At 37.7% G+C, this 18,727-nt stretch overlaps 1 protein-coding gene across 1 annotated transcript; it reads left to right on the forward strand.

Annotated features, from left to right (window-relative positions):
• Positions 1-17,810: 17,810 nt before the first annotated feature.
• Positions 17,811-18,242, forward strand: LOC126471150 (piggyBac transposable element-derived protein 4-like). Its single transcript, XM_050099249.1, has one exon. It carries the CDS (start codon positions 17,811-17,813, stop codon positions 18,240-18,242), a length of 432 nt encoding a protein of 143 aa, XP_049955206.1.
• The last annotated feature ends 485 nt before the right edge of the window (positions 18,243-18,727 follow it).

Here is an 18,727-nt window from a genome sequence, read left to right on the forward strand (position 1 = left end):
AGAATTCCCAAGTGATTTGAAAAATGGAGTGTCCCATGAATTTAGCTCCAACTACCATTCCACATTCAAAGTCTGTTAATTCCTCTCATGTGGCCATATTCATGTCAGACACCTTTTCACATAGCAAACTGGGTATAAATGAGTGCTCTTCCAGTGCACTGTTCTCTTATGCTTTATGTACATTATAGTACTGCCATGTGTATATGTGTATATCGCTATCCAATTACTTTGGTCACCTCAGTTAGTACGTAAATATTTACACCAGTGACATGTAAAATATTTGAAGATGAGTGAATAATATAATAGAAATATTTCTCTTTGTTACAATTTGTCAAATCCTGTCAATAGTTCTGTTGTTGTCATAAATATATTACCATCTGGTTGCTTTATTAATACACAGGGTGAACCAGAACTCCACTGATAAGCTTTAAGAGATTGTCCAGGGATACTTTTCTAATATTTTGGTATGAGGGTGTCATGGTCTCTGGTGATTCATTACAGAGTAATAATGTTATTATAATTTGTTTGGTTTGTTAATGCAGCCACTCTTGTGACTGTGAAAATACCTTCAGAATAATGAAGAAGTATGTTATATGCAGTGATCAAAGCGTACCCCACACAACACAGATAATGCTACAATCTTAAGATGGAACACATAAGCTATTATCACAGCTTCATTGTGCAGTTCTCACATTGCATTCAGTGAATTCATAAACCTAGTGCATATCATCCAACTCATCATCAGTAAGCATACCTTTAATACTGCTGTGTATTATCATGATTGCATAACTAAAACTGCTGGAAAACAAAATCCTAGGTGGAATTGTGCGGTACTTGAAGCAATCTTGAGGACAATGAGGTAAGAAGGGTATTACTACTGCTACTGCTGTCAGCACTGTTTTCAGTGCAATAAAGACACTAAACTAATTGGAACAAGAAAGAAAACAAAATGCAGTAACCCTGTAATGAACAGCCAGAAACCACTAATCCCCAGTACCTAAATACTCAGAAGGTATCCCTGAAGAGCGTGAGAAGGTTTATCATCAGAGTCCTGAATAACCCAGTCCGTGCCTTTGATTCCACAACTACTGTTATTATTGAGGTTGGTATCTTCCTAAAACACATTGAAGCAGAGTAAAATTTTCTGTAAGTGTTCCAGAATGTTTCAAATGAATGACTCAGTGGAATAGTACATGAATAAACACTTACCCTAACATTCATACAAGCATACCTCAGAAAAATTATGACCAGGTCATTTCATGTCAGTGTATACTTCTAGTATTTCAGATTGTGGAACAGCAGAAACAGCTATCTCAGCAATTGTGCAGAATGTCATCAGCAGCCACAGAACAAGTACCAATGCACTGTTTGTATTGGACTTGTGGCATTATCAGTGTAATTATTAGCCAGTACAGTGACAGGAATGTTGAGGAAAGATACCAGTTTGATTATTGTTTGGCTCAGGTGTGGGGGTGACATCATATTGAATGTGTGCGAGAGGAATGAGAAAGATATTTTTCCTCTCTGGCTATAACATCAATTATACCTCCTCTTACCTACACAACTGTTTTTACCATAACATCTATTTCATCAAAAGCTTGATGCCGTGCACATGAAGATGGTAGCAAATTTACACAATTGGCTACTATTTGTGATGGTTTACAAATTATAAGTCAACAAAGAAATTTTTATGGTTTTTGGTAGGAAAGATTACTCCTTTTGTTCCAAATATCACTAAAAACAGAAAATTGAACTGGTGTAATAAACTTAAAGAAATAAAGAATCGGCACGCTCCACACCTGAGCAAATCTTGACACTGTCTCCCACAGTAGACTTATCATCAAGTGCTGGTACTGTAGAGCTGGTGGGAATGCTGTTCACCTTATTGAGCCATAGAACAGTTAGTAACAATGATAAAATATTGGACTGTGTATCTGCTGTCAAAGGTATGCCAAAGAGCTCACTACTTGGTAATTTCCGCTCATTCTTGCCATATGAGTCTTTATTATGCACAGATGATGAAACTTTAATTACACCATTTTTGTTATATAGAAAGCTGTGGCACAACATAAATACAGCAATGGACACACATGCTAGTTGGTTCCAGACAAATTGCCTGCAAATTAATTATAAGAAAACTAAAGATACGGTTTTCAGTTTTAGTGTCTCCAGTGAAGAGTACAAAATAATCTAACTGTTAGGTCTTTACACTGACCAGAGACTCACCTTGGTGAGTAACACGGAAAAATTGTGCTCCAGACTGTCTTGAGTCATTTATCTGATGAACAAGTTCAGGAATAACATAAGCAAAGCCCTATTGGTATATGCATATTTTTTATTTTTCCACTCTCACCTTACCTGTGGAATTCTTCGATGGGGTAACTGCTTTGGCTCAGATATTGTTTTCAGGTGGCAACAAGAAGGCTATCAGATTTATAGTAACAATTTTTAAGAGAAGTATGTAAAACTCATTTCAAAGATCTTTATATTATGACAGTTCCTAGCCTCTATATCTATAGTTTTCTCCTCAGTATTAAAGAGAATTTAAATAATTTTGACCTTAAGATGTCCATACAGAAAGAAAACACAGGGACTGGACAGTCAAATGATATTCCCCACAACAGGCTTGCTAATGTTCTTAACAGGCACAAATATCTTGGCCTCAGATATTTCAACAGGGTCCAAAAAGTAGTCCGTTCTTTTGCCTACAGTGCACTTAAAATTATTTTATCTGAGGGGTATAAGAAAAAGCATACTACTCAAAAAAAGAACAGAAGAAATCAAATTTAAGTGACATTAATCTCTGATAAATTACTCCCTCATTAAGTTGTAATACTAGAGAATACTAGCAGATTCAAATAATCTACATCAAATGGTTTGTTAACAGATTCCTGCTTACATAATTTTGATGTTACCTGTAACACTGTATTATTGAAGTAGATATCATAAAATTTTATGTACTCCTTCTCTTAACATTACACTGGGGTGACAAAAGTCACACAATACCTCCTAATATTGTTTCAGACCTACTTTTGCCCAGTGTACTGCAGTAGGTAAATGTCGTGCGGACTCAGCACATCGTAGGAACTCCCCTGCAGAAACACTGAGCCATGTTGCCTCTGTAGTCAATCATGAATGTGAAAGTGTTGCCAGTACAGGATTTTTGTAGTAACTGAATTCCTGATTATATCGTTTAAATGTTTTATTGCATTCATGTTGAGCAGTCGGGGTGGCCAAATCATTTGCTTGAATTGTCCACAATGTTTTTCAACTGAACTGTGAACAATTGTGGCCTTGTGACATGGCACATTATCACCTGCAAAAATTTCATTGTTGTTTGGAAAAATGCGGTTCATTAACGACTACAAATGGTCTCCAAGTCACTGAAAATAACCATTTCATTTCAATGAATTGTTCAGGCCATATTAATATAGAGCATTCAGTGAAACAGTTTCTGCAATTAGTTCTTTTGTAGTGTTCCAACATATTTCTCCTGATATTTCAACTATAAATCCTACAGTCATTGTCATGGAGTGTCTTCCATTGTCTTCTGAGTTCACTGTTGTGTTGTTCCTTTAAGTGCCAGTATCGTAATATGAGGAAGTCTTCAAAAATTGCAATAACCATAATTAAAAATAGAACATTCAGTTCATGTGGACGATGGAGGTCAATAAATCTTATGAATTAATTTCTGAGTCAGTCAAATTATGACAAGTTTTTCATTCACAAGAGAAATTACAATGACAGCATATAGGAGATATGAGCAGAATCCAAGTACTGGAATTGTCTAATTTGAAACCCTCATATTGATTGCTTGTATTTCTTGCTAGTTGTTTTTCGCTGCTTCCTTAAGCTGACACTCCCAGAAAGATGTAATGGTGGACAGTTTTTGAGTGTTCATAGTTAAAACAGTGGTTAGCAGAGGTGCAATACTGAGCCATTGCTGATTCATTCAGGTGAAGAAGAAAATATCAGCTGCCTAAGTTCATTTTGCTGTTTTTGTACAGTTTGTGTGGTTTGGCCCATGTATAATATTTATCAAAATGACACAGATCCTTGCTTTTCACTGTATATTCTCTCTGACCTTCCCAGAGAAGTTTCTGATGTCAGAAAGGTCACCCGTATCGAACTTAACACCTTGATCCTTACTATTTTTAAGAAATGGCTTCTCACACTGGGAAAAAAAACACTGTATAACTGACAACATCCCTATTTGCTTCTTCTTCCTTGACTCTTGATTACTACTGAGGCATGACTTGCACAGTTTTCTTAATGAGATATGGAGAAACTTCATGCTCATGGTAAACAGTCTTTTAGTCTTCTAGCTCATTTGGAGACTGTCAGCTTCAATCGCAATATGCAACCCGTGAATCTTGGGTCCTAATGACCAATTTTGTATGTAAGGGTTGGTGCTGGATTCTACAGAGAAACAAAATCTAGCTGAACAGTTGTAGACTGGCACACAAGTCCTCTCAAATCCAAATCTATGGGGAATGGTAGACAGTGCAGGCAAATAAACATGGTACGAGAGACCTGTTTCTTAGTGTCATCTGAATGCAAAGCATATGTGGCATTACAAGCCCTTGTAAATATGTGACTAAAGACAATGACACACCAGCTGAGCAAACAATGCTAATTTACCCTTGATGAAGATCTGTAAGCTCCCAGAATGCCTTAGATAAAAAAATACCACAATAATCATTGAAATACTAGTGACTCAAAATAATTTCACAGATATTGCGATACAAGTAAACGGTAAGTGTGGAGGGAAATCCTTATAAGTAAGAATTTTTTGCGAGTTTAAATATTTTATGCACATTTGAATATGATTTTATGGTTAATCATTGCTCTCTTGGATGTAGCCAGCTGACAAGATTAGATATGAGTAAGGCTTTACAACTTACCTTATTTAGGGGATAAAGGTTGGTCATGGACATTAGCATCAATGGATGTAACACATCCATTCTGAGGATGGAAAGAGGTCAACCAAAGAATCATGTGAGTCCAGATCATCACATTAACCACAAAATTAGCTTACTTGTTCTACACTGTAATAATATGGTAGTGACAGAATACCAGTATTCAATTGGGTATAATCATTGTCAGATTTTTTTTGTCTACTTCATGCTTCTAGGTTTCAACAACACCAAAGTATTGGAGGAATTATGTTGACTAGCAGAGAAGCACCTTGTCCAGTGCCTGCATCTGGAATCAATATGATACCATATAGGAAGCCTTCAATTGAATAGAAGACAAAATGGAAAATAGGAGAGTAATTCATCACTCATTTATCTACAAAACTATAGCTAGTTACTGAGCATTATATGCTTCTTCTATTGGATTAGAGAAATGTTGACACATCATGATTGAAGTCTCTTTTATGATCTTAAATCTAAAATTATCTGTGTTAAGTAATATCAGTAGCCTAGAAATCGCCTTTCACAAATATCTGTTGACTCAATGAACAGGTAATATTTAGAAATTTTGCTAATAACACACAGGAAAGAATTTGTATTTAAATAGATTGTCAATGAAATTCATCAACAGACACCACCAGCAGTTGCCTTTGAAAAATTTAATGTGCGCAGCTCAAGTATCTCCTCTAAAGCAGAAATAAACATTTGTCTGCCTCCATAGCTAATTTTGCAGTACATTTGATATGTGTTGAACTGGTGGCTACTACCTCAGTGGGAGTACTGGAACAGTGTGGACCCAGCTTTGTAATGGCTGCTGGGGTTCTGCTTGAGTTAGAAGTAGTAGCTCCAAGGTCTGGGAAGGTTTCAAAGGCTAGGAGAATGGTATGCTGATCCCATGCCCTCTATATGGTAACTCAGTGACACCTTAGGTAGGGGATGACTTGGCAATTAGTTGGTACTCAATGACCTGACACAGCCAGTAGATGTAGCTTTAGCTTTCGAGAGAAATATTTCCAAGGCATATTAAGAACATGTAGAAATTATCAGAAATAGCTGCTCCTAATCATTCTGGAGTTTCTCATCATCAAAGTCTCGTATGTAGGTTAGCAATAATATGTGCAGAGAATGTGTGCATTCCTTATGCTCCATGCAAGTCTTCACTAAGTTTCAGTTGCATGACAGCTCCTCAAATGGTGTAACTATCACCCAGTAAGATGTTGTTGTAGTGACATGGATGCTATTGCTGTATAATGATCCAAACTGCTTGCCAAAATGTGGTAAGTTGAAATTACACTGTGAATAAAATTACTTTTCACCTCTTTTCAGAAAAAAAAAGATTTTTAAGGCTGGATTTGTGCCACTGGGAACTAAATAAGGATTTAAACTTCAAACATGCTTTATTAAAACGAGGAAGTCAGTATAATATATACAGGGACTTGGATTTTGACGTGATTTTAGTGGGCTGACACAGTGGAACGCCTGAGATTGTAGGATTTTATGAGCTCTAGTGAGCTATGTTGCTAGTATGATATCACACATGTGTTGTATCAGCTGCCAATAGAGTAGAACTGGTGGTCTGTGGGTGATAATGTGTGGCAGTTGGTGCAATGAACAGTTGCATTTGGGTAAATGGTTGACACTCAGTGAACGATTGACAGATGTCAGCCATTGAACATTAGTTCTCTTATGGGTGTATAGCTGTTTATAAGTTGGTCTAGGCTACTTAGTCAGGCTTACTGATAATTCAAGAAGGTTATTTTTAAATGTTCTGAACTTCAAAGGATAGTCAGAGTGTCTTCTCCAAAGGAGAAGTATGACAAGGAAAAATCAAAAGTAGCATAGGATGCAGTGTACTGCAACTATGCAGGAGCAGAGTAGAAGAAGCTGTCCTGAAGTAACTGGAACAGAGCAGAGTGAGGGCTCATCAGAATTACTAATGGACAGCAAAGTCAAAATATGAATCAGTACAGGAATCAGACTGAGAAAGCAGACACAGGGTATGAAGATCTATTACAGTTTCATGATAATAACAGTTAAATATCTGATTATTTCCCATGACAAGTTGAATAAAAGTTGAGCTTGTGCATAACCTATTTATTAAAAAATATTGGCTAGCACCATGCTATTCAAACTTGATATTGTCACGGCTGCAAACAGCATAAGTCTTTCTCCTTGTGCTCAGACTCTCTTCAAGTACACACTGCCTGATGTCATGTACACAAGCTATAGAAGTTGCATTCACTATATAATAACAGTGTAACACACATCTGTGACCACATTTTTAACTACTTAATACATCTAAGTGGAGACTGTGAGTCATGTCATCGCAATAACACCCAAAACTTTGAAACAAATAATACGAACAACAAAATTTTTAAAAAGGCAGCCTCTTTCTAGTGTGCTAATAATGATGGAAAAAAACCAAAGTAAATTTTTTTAGAGCTATTCACAGGCACAGGAAACAAAATGTTGTGTACAGTAACAATAATAATAATAATAATAATAATAAAATAATAATAATAATAATGAAATGGTGAAGGTGTTTAGCTACTAAACTATCATAACAAAAACATTAGTTAAAAGCTAAAACCTGTTTTAAAATATTTACCCTTTTACTATGAAAGGCGTACATCAGCTGGTTAGTATTAGCTGCCTATGAGTAGCTTCATTGTGTGGCCTTCCCTGGATATGAATTCCAACAAACAAACGTTTAATGATCATAATAAATGAAAATGTACCTAAAATCAATTTTAAACAAAAATATAGATCAGTTCTAGAGAATAGTAAAAGTATTTACCCTGTTCCTTTGCATTTGTGTATTTGTAACTGTGAGTATTAACTCATTATGTGCCACTTTTCAGCATTCATAATAATTATACAATGGATAGGAATTCCACCTCAAATAAATACATTTGGCACAAAAAGGTTCACCTTGATAAAGAAAAAGCCTTAAGAAGAGTATGAATTCCATTCATAAAGCACTCATCATGGAAATAACATGTGGAAAAGATAGGCTGATACTGTAAAGATGACACATTGAGATGAAGACAGGTACTACAAAAAGACACTTACACATTTGCTTTTGACCAAAGCCTTCATCAGAAACGGAAAATCACACACACACATACACATTCATTCACACAAGCAAGCAAAATTCATGCACGTATGACCGCCATCTAGAGTATGTCGGTTTCAGCTGCTCAAGGTGGCTGTCATATGTGAATGAGGTGTACTCACTTGGGTGAATGAATGTGTGTGCATGTTTCATTTCCTGATGGAGGCTTTCACTGAAAGCTAACATGCCTTAAGTATTCACTTGAGTTACATTCTATCCCTAACTTTGTTTTTAGCATCAGTGTCTCCCTTGGTTAATATACTTTTCATTGACTTGGTACTAGTAATATTTTCTGCTTCTTGATTCTTTACATTTTCGTTTATTTCATCCAACTGGCCATTCATTTTCTCTAAAACTTGCAATATTAAATTCTGGTGATCCATTTTGATTTCAGAGCTATTCACTAATCTTCTCTGAAGATTTACAGTCATTGATGACTTAATTAACGCAATATCCATTTGATTTATTCATTTTGACACTCTTGCTAAACCAAGTTCAAGTTTCAAAAACATACCTCTATACCAGACAGCTCAATTTTTATTGTTTATACTTATCTTGTGGAGTACTGCTGCTTGAAACTAGTGCACCAATTTTGCTGCTGCTGTGTAGTCGATGCTGCCTCTTGTTGTGTTTTCCAGTTGCCTTCCAAGGGCTGTTGCTGCTCAGTGGCACCTCATGGTTGTTATACTAGTGGTTCACCATTGCCAACACAGCTGCAGCACCCAATATCCTTGTAGATCTTCAATGTCCTTTAGCATTCAAACATAATCTTGAATTACTCTTCTGCTGTAACTTCATTCAGTGCCTTAAGTTATAACTTTCATTTTGCCTGTGTTTTTGTCACACAGAAGTTCTTGTACAGTTGTTATGATAATAATAGTTAAATATTTGAATAGCTTTTTATAGTCTAAATAAGAATTTAAATAGCACAGAACAGATTATTAAAACAAATTAACTAGTACAGCTCATATACCAGATTACTTTAATGAATTCTTTATAAATGTAGCAAAGTCTGATGTAGATGGAACAGATTATCACAACAAAGTAAATCCCTTTGGCTCAGGTGAAAACTCAGAAAAATTTACAAAATTCTTAAAAGTTTCTGTGGAGGATGTAGAAAATACTATTCTAACATTAAAAAGCAAAAAATCTGCAGGTTGGGATGGAATACCCATCAAAGTTATTAAAGTGGTGCACAACAGAATTGGAAACCCGCCAGCTCAAATAATAAGTCAATATTTTGAAGAGTGCTGTTTCCCGGAGGTAATAAAATATGCTGAAGTCAAACCACTCTTCAAGAAGGGATCAAAAGAGATCGTGGGAAATTATCATCCTATGTCGATTCTCGCAGTTCTATCTAAAATATTTGAAAAACTTGCTGTTGAACAAATCCAAAACTTCATAGCAAAATATTCTGTTACTCTAAACAACCAATTTGGTTTTCAGTGGGGGAAAACACCACAGATGCAGTAAACAGTTTCATTGAGAAAATAAGTACATCATTGGACAAGAGAAATAACGTGGCAGCAATTTTCTGCGACCTCACAGACGCAATTGATTCTGCAAACCATGCATTGCTTGTTACAAACTTGAAAAATATGGCATTAGCCCGACTTATCAAACTGAAAACAAGGAGATAGCATCTCTTCAAATGGCTCATTTGATTATTCTGACTGGAAAAATATAGCTCAGGGTGTTCCACAATGTTCGATATAAGGTCCAGTCACATTTGTCTTCTATGTTAATGACTTACCATTAAGTATAAGCACCCTATCAATTCTGTTTAGACGGCCGGTGTGGCCATGCGGTTCTAGGCGCTTCAGTCTGGAACCACGTGACCGCTACGGTCGCAGGTTCGAATTCTGCCTCGGGCATGGGTGTGTGAGATGTCCCTAGGTTAGTTAGGTTTGAGTAGTTCTAAGTTCTAGGGGACTGATGACCACAGATGTTAAGTCCCATAGTGCTCAGAGCCATTTTTGAACGAATTCTGTTTGCAGATTATACTTCTGTCTTAGTTGAAGATCATGATTTGGAAAAAATTCCCTAATCTGTGATCAGAACCCTCAGTACCTTAAAAACCTGGTTTCAGGTAAACAGGTTGAATCTAAACATATCTAAGACTCACATGATGCAGATCAAAATCAAACAGTCAAAATGTGAGCAGATTAAGATTGTACACAGGAATCAACGTACAGAGGAAGCTGATTCGGTCAAATTCTTAGCTCTAAATTCAGATAAAAATTTGAACTGGCAGGCACACATTGACTACCTAGCAAACAAAATGAGCAACTTTGCTTCTGCAGTGCAACCAAACCTGTATGTGGTTTTTACGCATTTTTGCACATCGAGTTACTTAAATACGAAGCAGGTACTAACATCCTTCTACAGACACATGGTGCACAAATATCTAGAAAGATGCACATATTCCCTTCTGGAGGGAGTGGTGGTGTCAGGAATGGCATATGTGCACAAATTACAACCAACATTGCCTCAACCCATACCACAGAGCTGACCGCTTAGAATAAATAGGAAAAGGCAAAAACAAGAAGAAAAAGAAGACGAAGAAAAACATAATTAGGAAATCATTATTCCTACAGCTGCCTCATGATCATTCATACCAATTTCTTGTGGAAATTCTCAATGATGTAAATAGTGCAGTCGATTGTGGGATGATTACAATCTCTTAGCTTGATGAACAATATGAGTGGGTGACATTTTTACTAGTTATCTCAGGTTTTCTCTCAGGCTTCAGTTATGTCTTGTGGTGAATTTACTTTTTGGTAGATGGACCCAATAATAAGTTGCAATGCCTCTGCTGTAACGATCCAAGATGGTGAAACTAGCCCACTTCTGCTAGCAGCCATTAAAACGAAATAGACAATCATTGTATAGTTGTAAAGCTGCCATCTAGGGCATATTCAGATGTACCTGAATTATCTGAATAGAGTTGACTGGCACTCTGCACGAAAGTATCTGAATGATCTGACTAATTTAAATTGGTGCCATGTTCAAATCTATCTGAATGACCTGAATTGTGTAAAGCCAGTCAGTAGTAGCTCAGAGTTTCCATATTGCTCATGCTCAAAAATATCCAATCATTTTGACATGTGTGATCGAAACAATCACTCAGAACTACTATCTTGTTCTTTTAATGTCATGCCCAAAAGTATCTCAATGCGCTTACAAACAAAAGAGCCAATCAGTAACGAATGCATATGATTGTCAAAAGCTAAGTGTGGCAGGTGAAGGTGTAGAGAGCAGCAGGATGTTTCACCAGTGCACACACACACACACACACACACACACACACACACACCTGCATAGCATCTGCAAGTCATTGTGCGTATGCAGCCAAAACATGCACTCTCTCACAAAGTAATCCAGGGCTTATGTGTTTTATCAAGAGTCAGACTTTTATGAAAGCTTTGTTTCCTTTTTTCATATGATTTTTGCAATTAGGTGAGTCGGTATTCAGTTACTTGTAATTCTGATTTTGGAGAAATTTTCTACTGTAGGTCATGACATGTAATATCCCAGCAGATATGAGAAGCAACAAACCAAAACGTATAAAGTCCGTTGATTCAAATTTTTCAGGAAAAGCGAAAAACTGATATATACTAAACTATTCAATGGAACATAATGCTGATTTCACAGTTAATTCCGTTTTGGGATATCGAATTCGATTCCACATTAATTTTAAAAGCTTGTTTATATTTAATCCATACAAAAGATACAATTGCAGGCTTTCGTTTCTACTGTAATGACTTTCGGTGGCTTTCAGTTTTGATAATAGTTCTACCATATGCTTTCTTTTAGTTTCATACTTTGTAATCTTACGATCAACCCCCCCTGCTTTCTATCTGTTAGTCATCTCCCAGATGCAATTCCTTTTGCAATGTTATTTAATCTTGTTTGTCCAGTACCGAGGCGTTTCCAAAAAAATAAAATTGCAGCACGTACAATAATTTTCTCACTCCCTGATTTCACCTGCAGTTTACAAAAATCCTTGTTAGCGTGTGATAGTTAGGCTACTTACTTAACTTTCTGAAATAATAATGTTCTTTGTTTAGATTAGCTTGTAGGAACATTAACTGCAAGTATTCCAAAGTCTGTTCGATCATTTCCTGTTTATTATCTGCAGAGATACTCTGCATTAAGAAGAAAAATTAAAATGAAAAATAGGGTAAATCTTTGATATTTCACTGTAACAGCTGCTGGTTTTACTTTGGCATTCTCTCCATGAATACGCCAATGCTTAGGAATGCTTATGTCCAGAAGATACTAACTTCTGGAGGTTCATGTTTTTATTTGGCGTAGCCAACACATTTATTTTGGTTCTACATAGAATGTTTACTGGGATAGAACAACAATTGCAACGACCCTCTCTATGTTGGCAGGGAGTATCGAAATTCATTAAATGAGGATCATTATCACGATTTCTAGGACAAAAAGAATAAGAAAATACTATTTATCATGGCATTATTTACTGATGGATGTTATCGAAACAAATTCCATTTTTCTAGTAAAAAGGAATAAACAGAAGATTTACCTGATTTCAGTTTCCGCTTCTATTGTCATTTCTTCTTCATTCTTTTTCTTGTTCCACGATCTTTATACTCCTCCCCTAGAGTCGCACTTTCCTCTTCTAAATCCGCTGGATGCAGTACACACGAAACACAAAAGAATACTGCTGCTGTGCAGTATTAACAATAATGATTTTGCTAAAACAGTGTCAAACAATACCAGAAGGCAACAATGCTGACTAAAACTTTGAACAGTCAGGCACAAGTCACAAGCATTGACAAAAGTGAAACTCAACAGTAGTGTCAAAGTAAATGAAACAAAAGCAAACTGAAATGTAAATGGTGGACATTATACATCCTGTTTCATTCAATCATGTGGACAATATATGATTTCTTTTCACTGCTCATTTTCAAGATACTTTTTTAGTGTTACAATATACAGATAGACGCAATCTCATTGGTGGGTCATGGGCCGGCCGGTGTGGCCGAGCCGTTCTAGGCGCTTCAGTCTGAAACCGCGCGATCGCTACGGTTCGAATCCTGCCTCGGGCTTGGATCTGAGTGATGTCCTTAGGTTAGTTAAGTTTAAGTAGTTCTAGGGGACTGATGACCTCAGATGTTAAGTTCCATAGTGCTCAGAGCCATTTGAACCATTTTGGTGGGTCATGTACATCTACATCTACGTGATTACTCTGCTATTCACAATAAAGGGCTTGGCATAGGGTTCAGTGAACCACCTTCAAGCTGTCTCTCTAACGTTACACTCTCGAACGACGCGCAGGAAAACCGAGCACTTAAATTTTTCTTTGCGAGCCCTGATTTCTTTTATTGCACCGTGATGACAATTTATCCCTACGTAGGTGGGTGCCAACAGAGTGTTTTCGCTATCTGAGGAGAGAACTAGTGATTGAAATTTCATTAGAAGTTGCCGTCGCAACGAAAAACGCCTTTGTTTTAATGATTGCCACTCTAATTCAGGAATAATGTCTGTGGTATTATCTCCCTTATTTCGCGATAATGCGAAACGAGCTCCCCTTCTTTGAACTTTTTCCTTCGATGTTATCCGTCAGTCGCATCTGATGCCGATCTCACACCACACAGCAATACTCTAGAATAGGGAGGACAAGCATGGTATAAGGAGTCTCTTGAGTAGACCTGTTGCATCTTCTAAGTGGTCTGTCAATAAATCGCAGACTTTGGTTTGTTCTACCCACAACATTATCTATATCATCGTTCCAATTTAGGTTATTTGTAATAGTAATCCTTGAGTATTTAATTGAATTTATAGCCTTCAGAGTTGTGTGACTTGTCTCGTAATCGAAATTAAACTGATTACTGTTAGTTCTCATGTGAATAAGTTCACACTTTTCTTTATTCAGGGTCAATTGCCACTTTTCACACCATACAGATATCTTATTTAAATCATTTTGCAATTCGGTTTCGTCATCTGATGACTTCAAAAGACGATAAATGACAGCATCATCTGCAAATAATCTAAGACGGCTACTCAGTTAGTCCCCTATGTCGTTAATATAGACCAGGAACAATAGAGGGCCTGTAACACTTCCTTCGGGAACGCCGGATATTACTTGGGCGTTTTACTCAATGACTTTCTGTCTGTTACTACGAACTGTGACCTTTCTGACAGGAAATCATGAATCCAGTCGCACAACTGAGGCGATATTCCATAGACACGCAGTTTGGTTAGAAGACGCTGGTGAGTAACGGTGTCGAAAGCCTTCTGGAAATCTGATAATGTGGAATCAATTTGACATCCCCTGTCGATAGCACTCATTACTTCATGAGTATAAAAAGCTAGCTGTCTTTCACAAGAACGATATTTTTTTGAATCCGTGTTAACTATGTGACAATAAAGTGTTTTCTTCGACATAGGCCTACTTCATGTTGTTCGAACACAGTATATGTTCCAAATCCCTGCTGCAAATCGACGTTAGTATTACGGGCTTGTAATTCAGCGGGTTACTTCTGCTTCCCTTTTTCGGTATTGGTATGACTTGAGCAATTTTCCAGTCTTTAGGTACGGATCTTTCTGTGAGTGAGAGGGTTGTATATAAACCCTAAATATGGAGCTATTGTATCAGCATACTCTCTAAGGAACCTGACTGGTATAGAATCTGGATCGGACGCTTTGACTTTATTAAGTGATTAAAGCTGCTTTGCTACACCGAGGATATCTACTTCTATATTTCTCATATTGGCAGTTATTCTTGATTGGAATTCATGAATATTTACTTCGTCTTCTTTGGTGAAGGAATTTCAGAAAACTTAATTTAATAACTCTGCTTTGGTGGCACAGTCATCAGGGACTTCACCGTTGTTATCGCGCAGTGAAGGTATTGATTGCGTGTTGCCACTGGTGTGCCAGAGTCTCTTTGGGTTTTCTGCCAGATTCCGAGACGGAATTTCGTTGTGGAAATTATTAAAAGCATCGCGCATTGAAGTACACGCTACATTTCGAACTTCTGCAAAACTTTGCCAATTTTTGGAATTTTGCGTTCTATTAAATTTGGCATGCTTTTTCCGTTGCTTCTGCAGCAGCCATTTGACCCGTTTTGTGCACCATGAGGGATCAGTAGCATCACTTATTAATTTATGTGGTATATATCTCTCAACTGTCATCGACATTATCTCTCTGAAATCATTCCACATGTGCTCTACGCTTACATAATCAGATCGGAAGGAGTGAAGACTGTTTCTTAAAAAGGCGTTAAGATCATTTTTATCAGCTTTTTTCAAAATAGATATACCTTGCGTTTGTATTTGATGGCTGTAAATGTTACGATATTCAGCCTAGCAGCAACTGCGTTGTGGTCGCTAATCCCTGTATTCGTCACGATACTCCCTATTTGTCCAGGATTATTTGTAGCTAATAGGTCAAGTATGCTTTCGCAACCATTTACGCTTGGAGTGGGCTCATGAACTAATTGTTCAAAATAATTTTCTGAGAAAGCATTCAGTACAATTCCGGATGACGTTTTATGGCTGCCGCCAGCCTTAAAAGTATAATTTTTCCAGCATATCGAGGTAGATTGAAGTCCTCATCAACTATAAATACGACGGGGAGTTGGAAAAAAAGTTTCCTCTGTCGACTGTGGTCAGAGTTGTGTGTGAAAGGGAAAAAAAGCGAGTGAGACATTAAAGATAAGACATATCTTTATTTTTCTACATAATTTCCAATACATTGAAACATTTGTCATACCGCTTTATAAGCTTCAAAAATCCTTCCAGGAAAAAATCAGGGCGTTGCATACGGAAGAAACGTTGAACGGCTTGTTTGACGTCAGCATTGCTGCCAAAGCGCATTCCGCCGAGAGTCTTCTTCGAAGCAGGAAACAGATGGAAGTCACTTGGTGCGCGATCGGGACGGGAAGCCTAACACACACATCACTGTGGTTAGAACCACTCGGAAGTTACGTCAAAATGACGTATACGCAAACGCGTTGCACACTTGTCGACTGATTGAGATCCGTGGTCGAATCGAGTTAGGTGAAATTTTTCGAACCACACTGGAATGTTTCTTAACACGTCGGTACGTGTCTGCTGAATGATGTTGAAACGAGTGTGATCCGCTGATATATGACCGTAATGTGAAAGAGATGTGGCTGTTATCGCATGTACACTGTAGCGGAGAACTGGAAATATATTTATAAATTACGTACAAGTAAATAAATCGTACGCATTGTCACCTTATCGGAATTTACCTGTTTCTTGACCACGCTGTGATTGATCTGCCTATTCCGTCGAGGACCAAATAGGTGGCATAAAAGCTGTGCGTCACGTTTACACCTTAACAATAAATGCAGTATTTCCGTAACACATTCCATAAACCATCGTGTATAACCGTAGAGAGAAGCTAAACATTGCCATTGCTTACTAGAAACAGCATTTGTTGTCGATTACGCAGTTCAGCTGTTACTTGCGTTAAAAAATAGATATGTTTACTACATTATGCCTCACGGGAAGTGAATGCCTTTTGCACTCATCTTAGTTAATTATTAAACAACTTTTCAGAAAAAGCAGCCTTTGTTATACATTTAAGTGGTGGTTGCTTGGCTACATACCTTACAGGACAGCTTCTAATCTTGTTTATTAGTAATGGTTTCTATGGTCATAGAAATGAATCTTGATGATGGAAAAACGGCTTTAAAGGATCATGCAAGAAACCTCCAATGGCAACACAAAATTCTTTAAAACAGTTCTTCCTGTGTTCATTCTACCACAGTCAAATTAGTAAGAATACTTGTGTGTTGTGCTTGAATAATGAAATGCGGTGTCCTCACACAAAAACTGCATATCGATTTAAGAAGAATGGGTAAATGACGTGACTTCACAAGCTAAAAGGCAGTTTGCTACGGAGTTCACAGCTTTCTCAGCAGGAAGAAAGAAGAGTAAATGACAAGCTGTGTTACAAAGTGTATTATCTTAAACCTTTCACATTATTTCCACTTTCCTGGCAATTTAACTTTTACAGCACGGTGCCCGTACGCCATACGGGCGCGGCCACCCTGACGTTGGCGACAGCGCCCGTATACCGTAGCCCTTATTTGGCTCTGTAAGCGCGTTTAGCGCGTCTCCGAAGCAGTTTCGTCAACTAATGTGAAGGTATTTCATTCTTCTTCCGCAAGAGGCAAGCACTTATCGGCCATCTCATCCTGGGAGCGGCTGTGAGCACTGCAAAGACGAAGTTACGTGCAGTTCATTCACAGGTGTTTACGATCGTGAAAATATCGCAGAGTGATTTGACGGAGGCAGAGATCTTAGATATTCTTTATGGGTATGCAGGATGTGAAATTGACGATTCTGACAACGAGGATTCGTACTCTCCAGACGAAAGTACTAGTGATGATTCAGGTAAGTATATGTGTCAGTTGTTCATAAAGTGAAGAGTTCATTGCCGCATTTTGTATTGTGACTAGTGTTCATTACTTCACTTGCATTTAGTACCTTTTAGTACCAATATTAGCATTATTTTCTTTCTATGCAGACAATGGTACAGACCATCAGTCACCATCTGCGGTACCTGGTCGTGTGTGGCTCACTGAGCACAAAGAGCAAGATTGATCGGAACTAGACGTTCAGCCAGCACTGCGGGATCTCCAGGAAGTAGTCGGCGTAGCATCGCATTTTTAAGATGCCGCTGAGGAGCTTCGATATTTTAGTTATTTCTTTGATGACGACCTTATTCGGCTCATCAAAAGTGAAACGAATCTGTACGCTGGAAACGTTATTACGACAATGAAACGCAAAGGTAGCCTGAAAATAAACTCTGTTTGGCATAAGTGGTCTGCAGTAAAATTGCAAGAGATTTACTGGTCTCTCAGTATTATTTTGCATATGTGCTTCGCCAAATTGCCGAAAATCAGTGATTATTGGTCAACAGACCCGTTTCCGCATACAGGATTTGCGAGTAAATTGGTGAGACGCGATCGATTTTGCGCTACATTGTCGATGTTACACTTGAATGACAATGCTACGTTCACTAGCAGAGGCGAAGAAAAGCACGACCCACTTCACAAAGTGAGGCCTTTGTTTGATTTCTTTGTGAATAAAAGCAAATTTAGTTTTCGTCCAGGCATGAATCTGACAATAGATGAGGCAAGTGTCCCTTTCGTGGTAGAAAAATCTTCAGAGCATACATGGAAAACAAACCCAACAAATATGGAATAAAATTGTATGCTCTCTGCGATTCATCAACCGGTTATATGCTAAACTGTGATGCATGTACAGGTTCTGCAGGCAGTGTTGACAATAGTATTCAAAAATGGTTCAAATGGCTCTGAGCACTATGGGACTTAACATCTATGGTCATCAGTCCCCTAGAACTTAGAACTACTTAAACCTAACTAACCTATGGAAAGCACACAACACCCAGTCATCACGAGGCAGTGAAAATCCCTGACCCCGCCGGGAATCGAACCCGGGAACCTGGGCATGAGAGACAATAGTATCCAGGGACTTGTAAAAGGGTTGCGTTCACAGTACTTTGGCAAAGGACATTGCATTTATATGGATAGGTACTACACCTGTCCATCTCTTTTGGACATGTTGTGGGAAAATAAAGCTCTTGGAGTGGGAACTGGAATGAAAAACAGGAAAGGTTTGCGACGAATATTCAGAACACTAAAACTAAAAAAAAAATTTGTTTTTCAAAC

This window comes from Schistocerca serialis, chromosome 3, assembly GCF_023864345.2.
Source record: "Schistocerca serialis cubense isolate TAMUIC-IGC-003099 chromosome 3, iqSchSeri2.2, whole genome shotgun sequence".
Taxonomy (NCBI): domain Eukaryota; kingdom Metazoa; phylum Arthropoda; class Insecta; order Orthoptera; family Acrididae; genus Schistocerca; species Schistocerca serialis.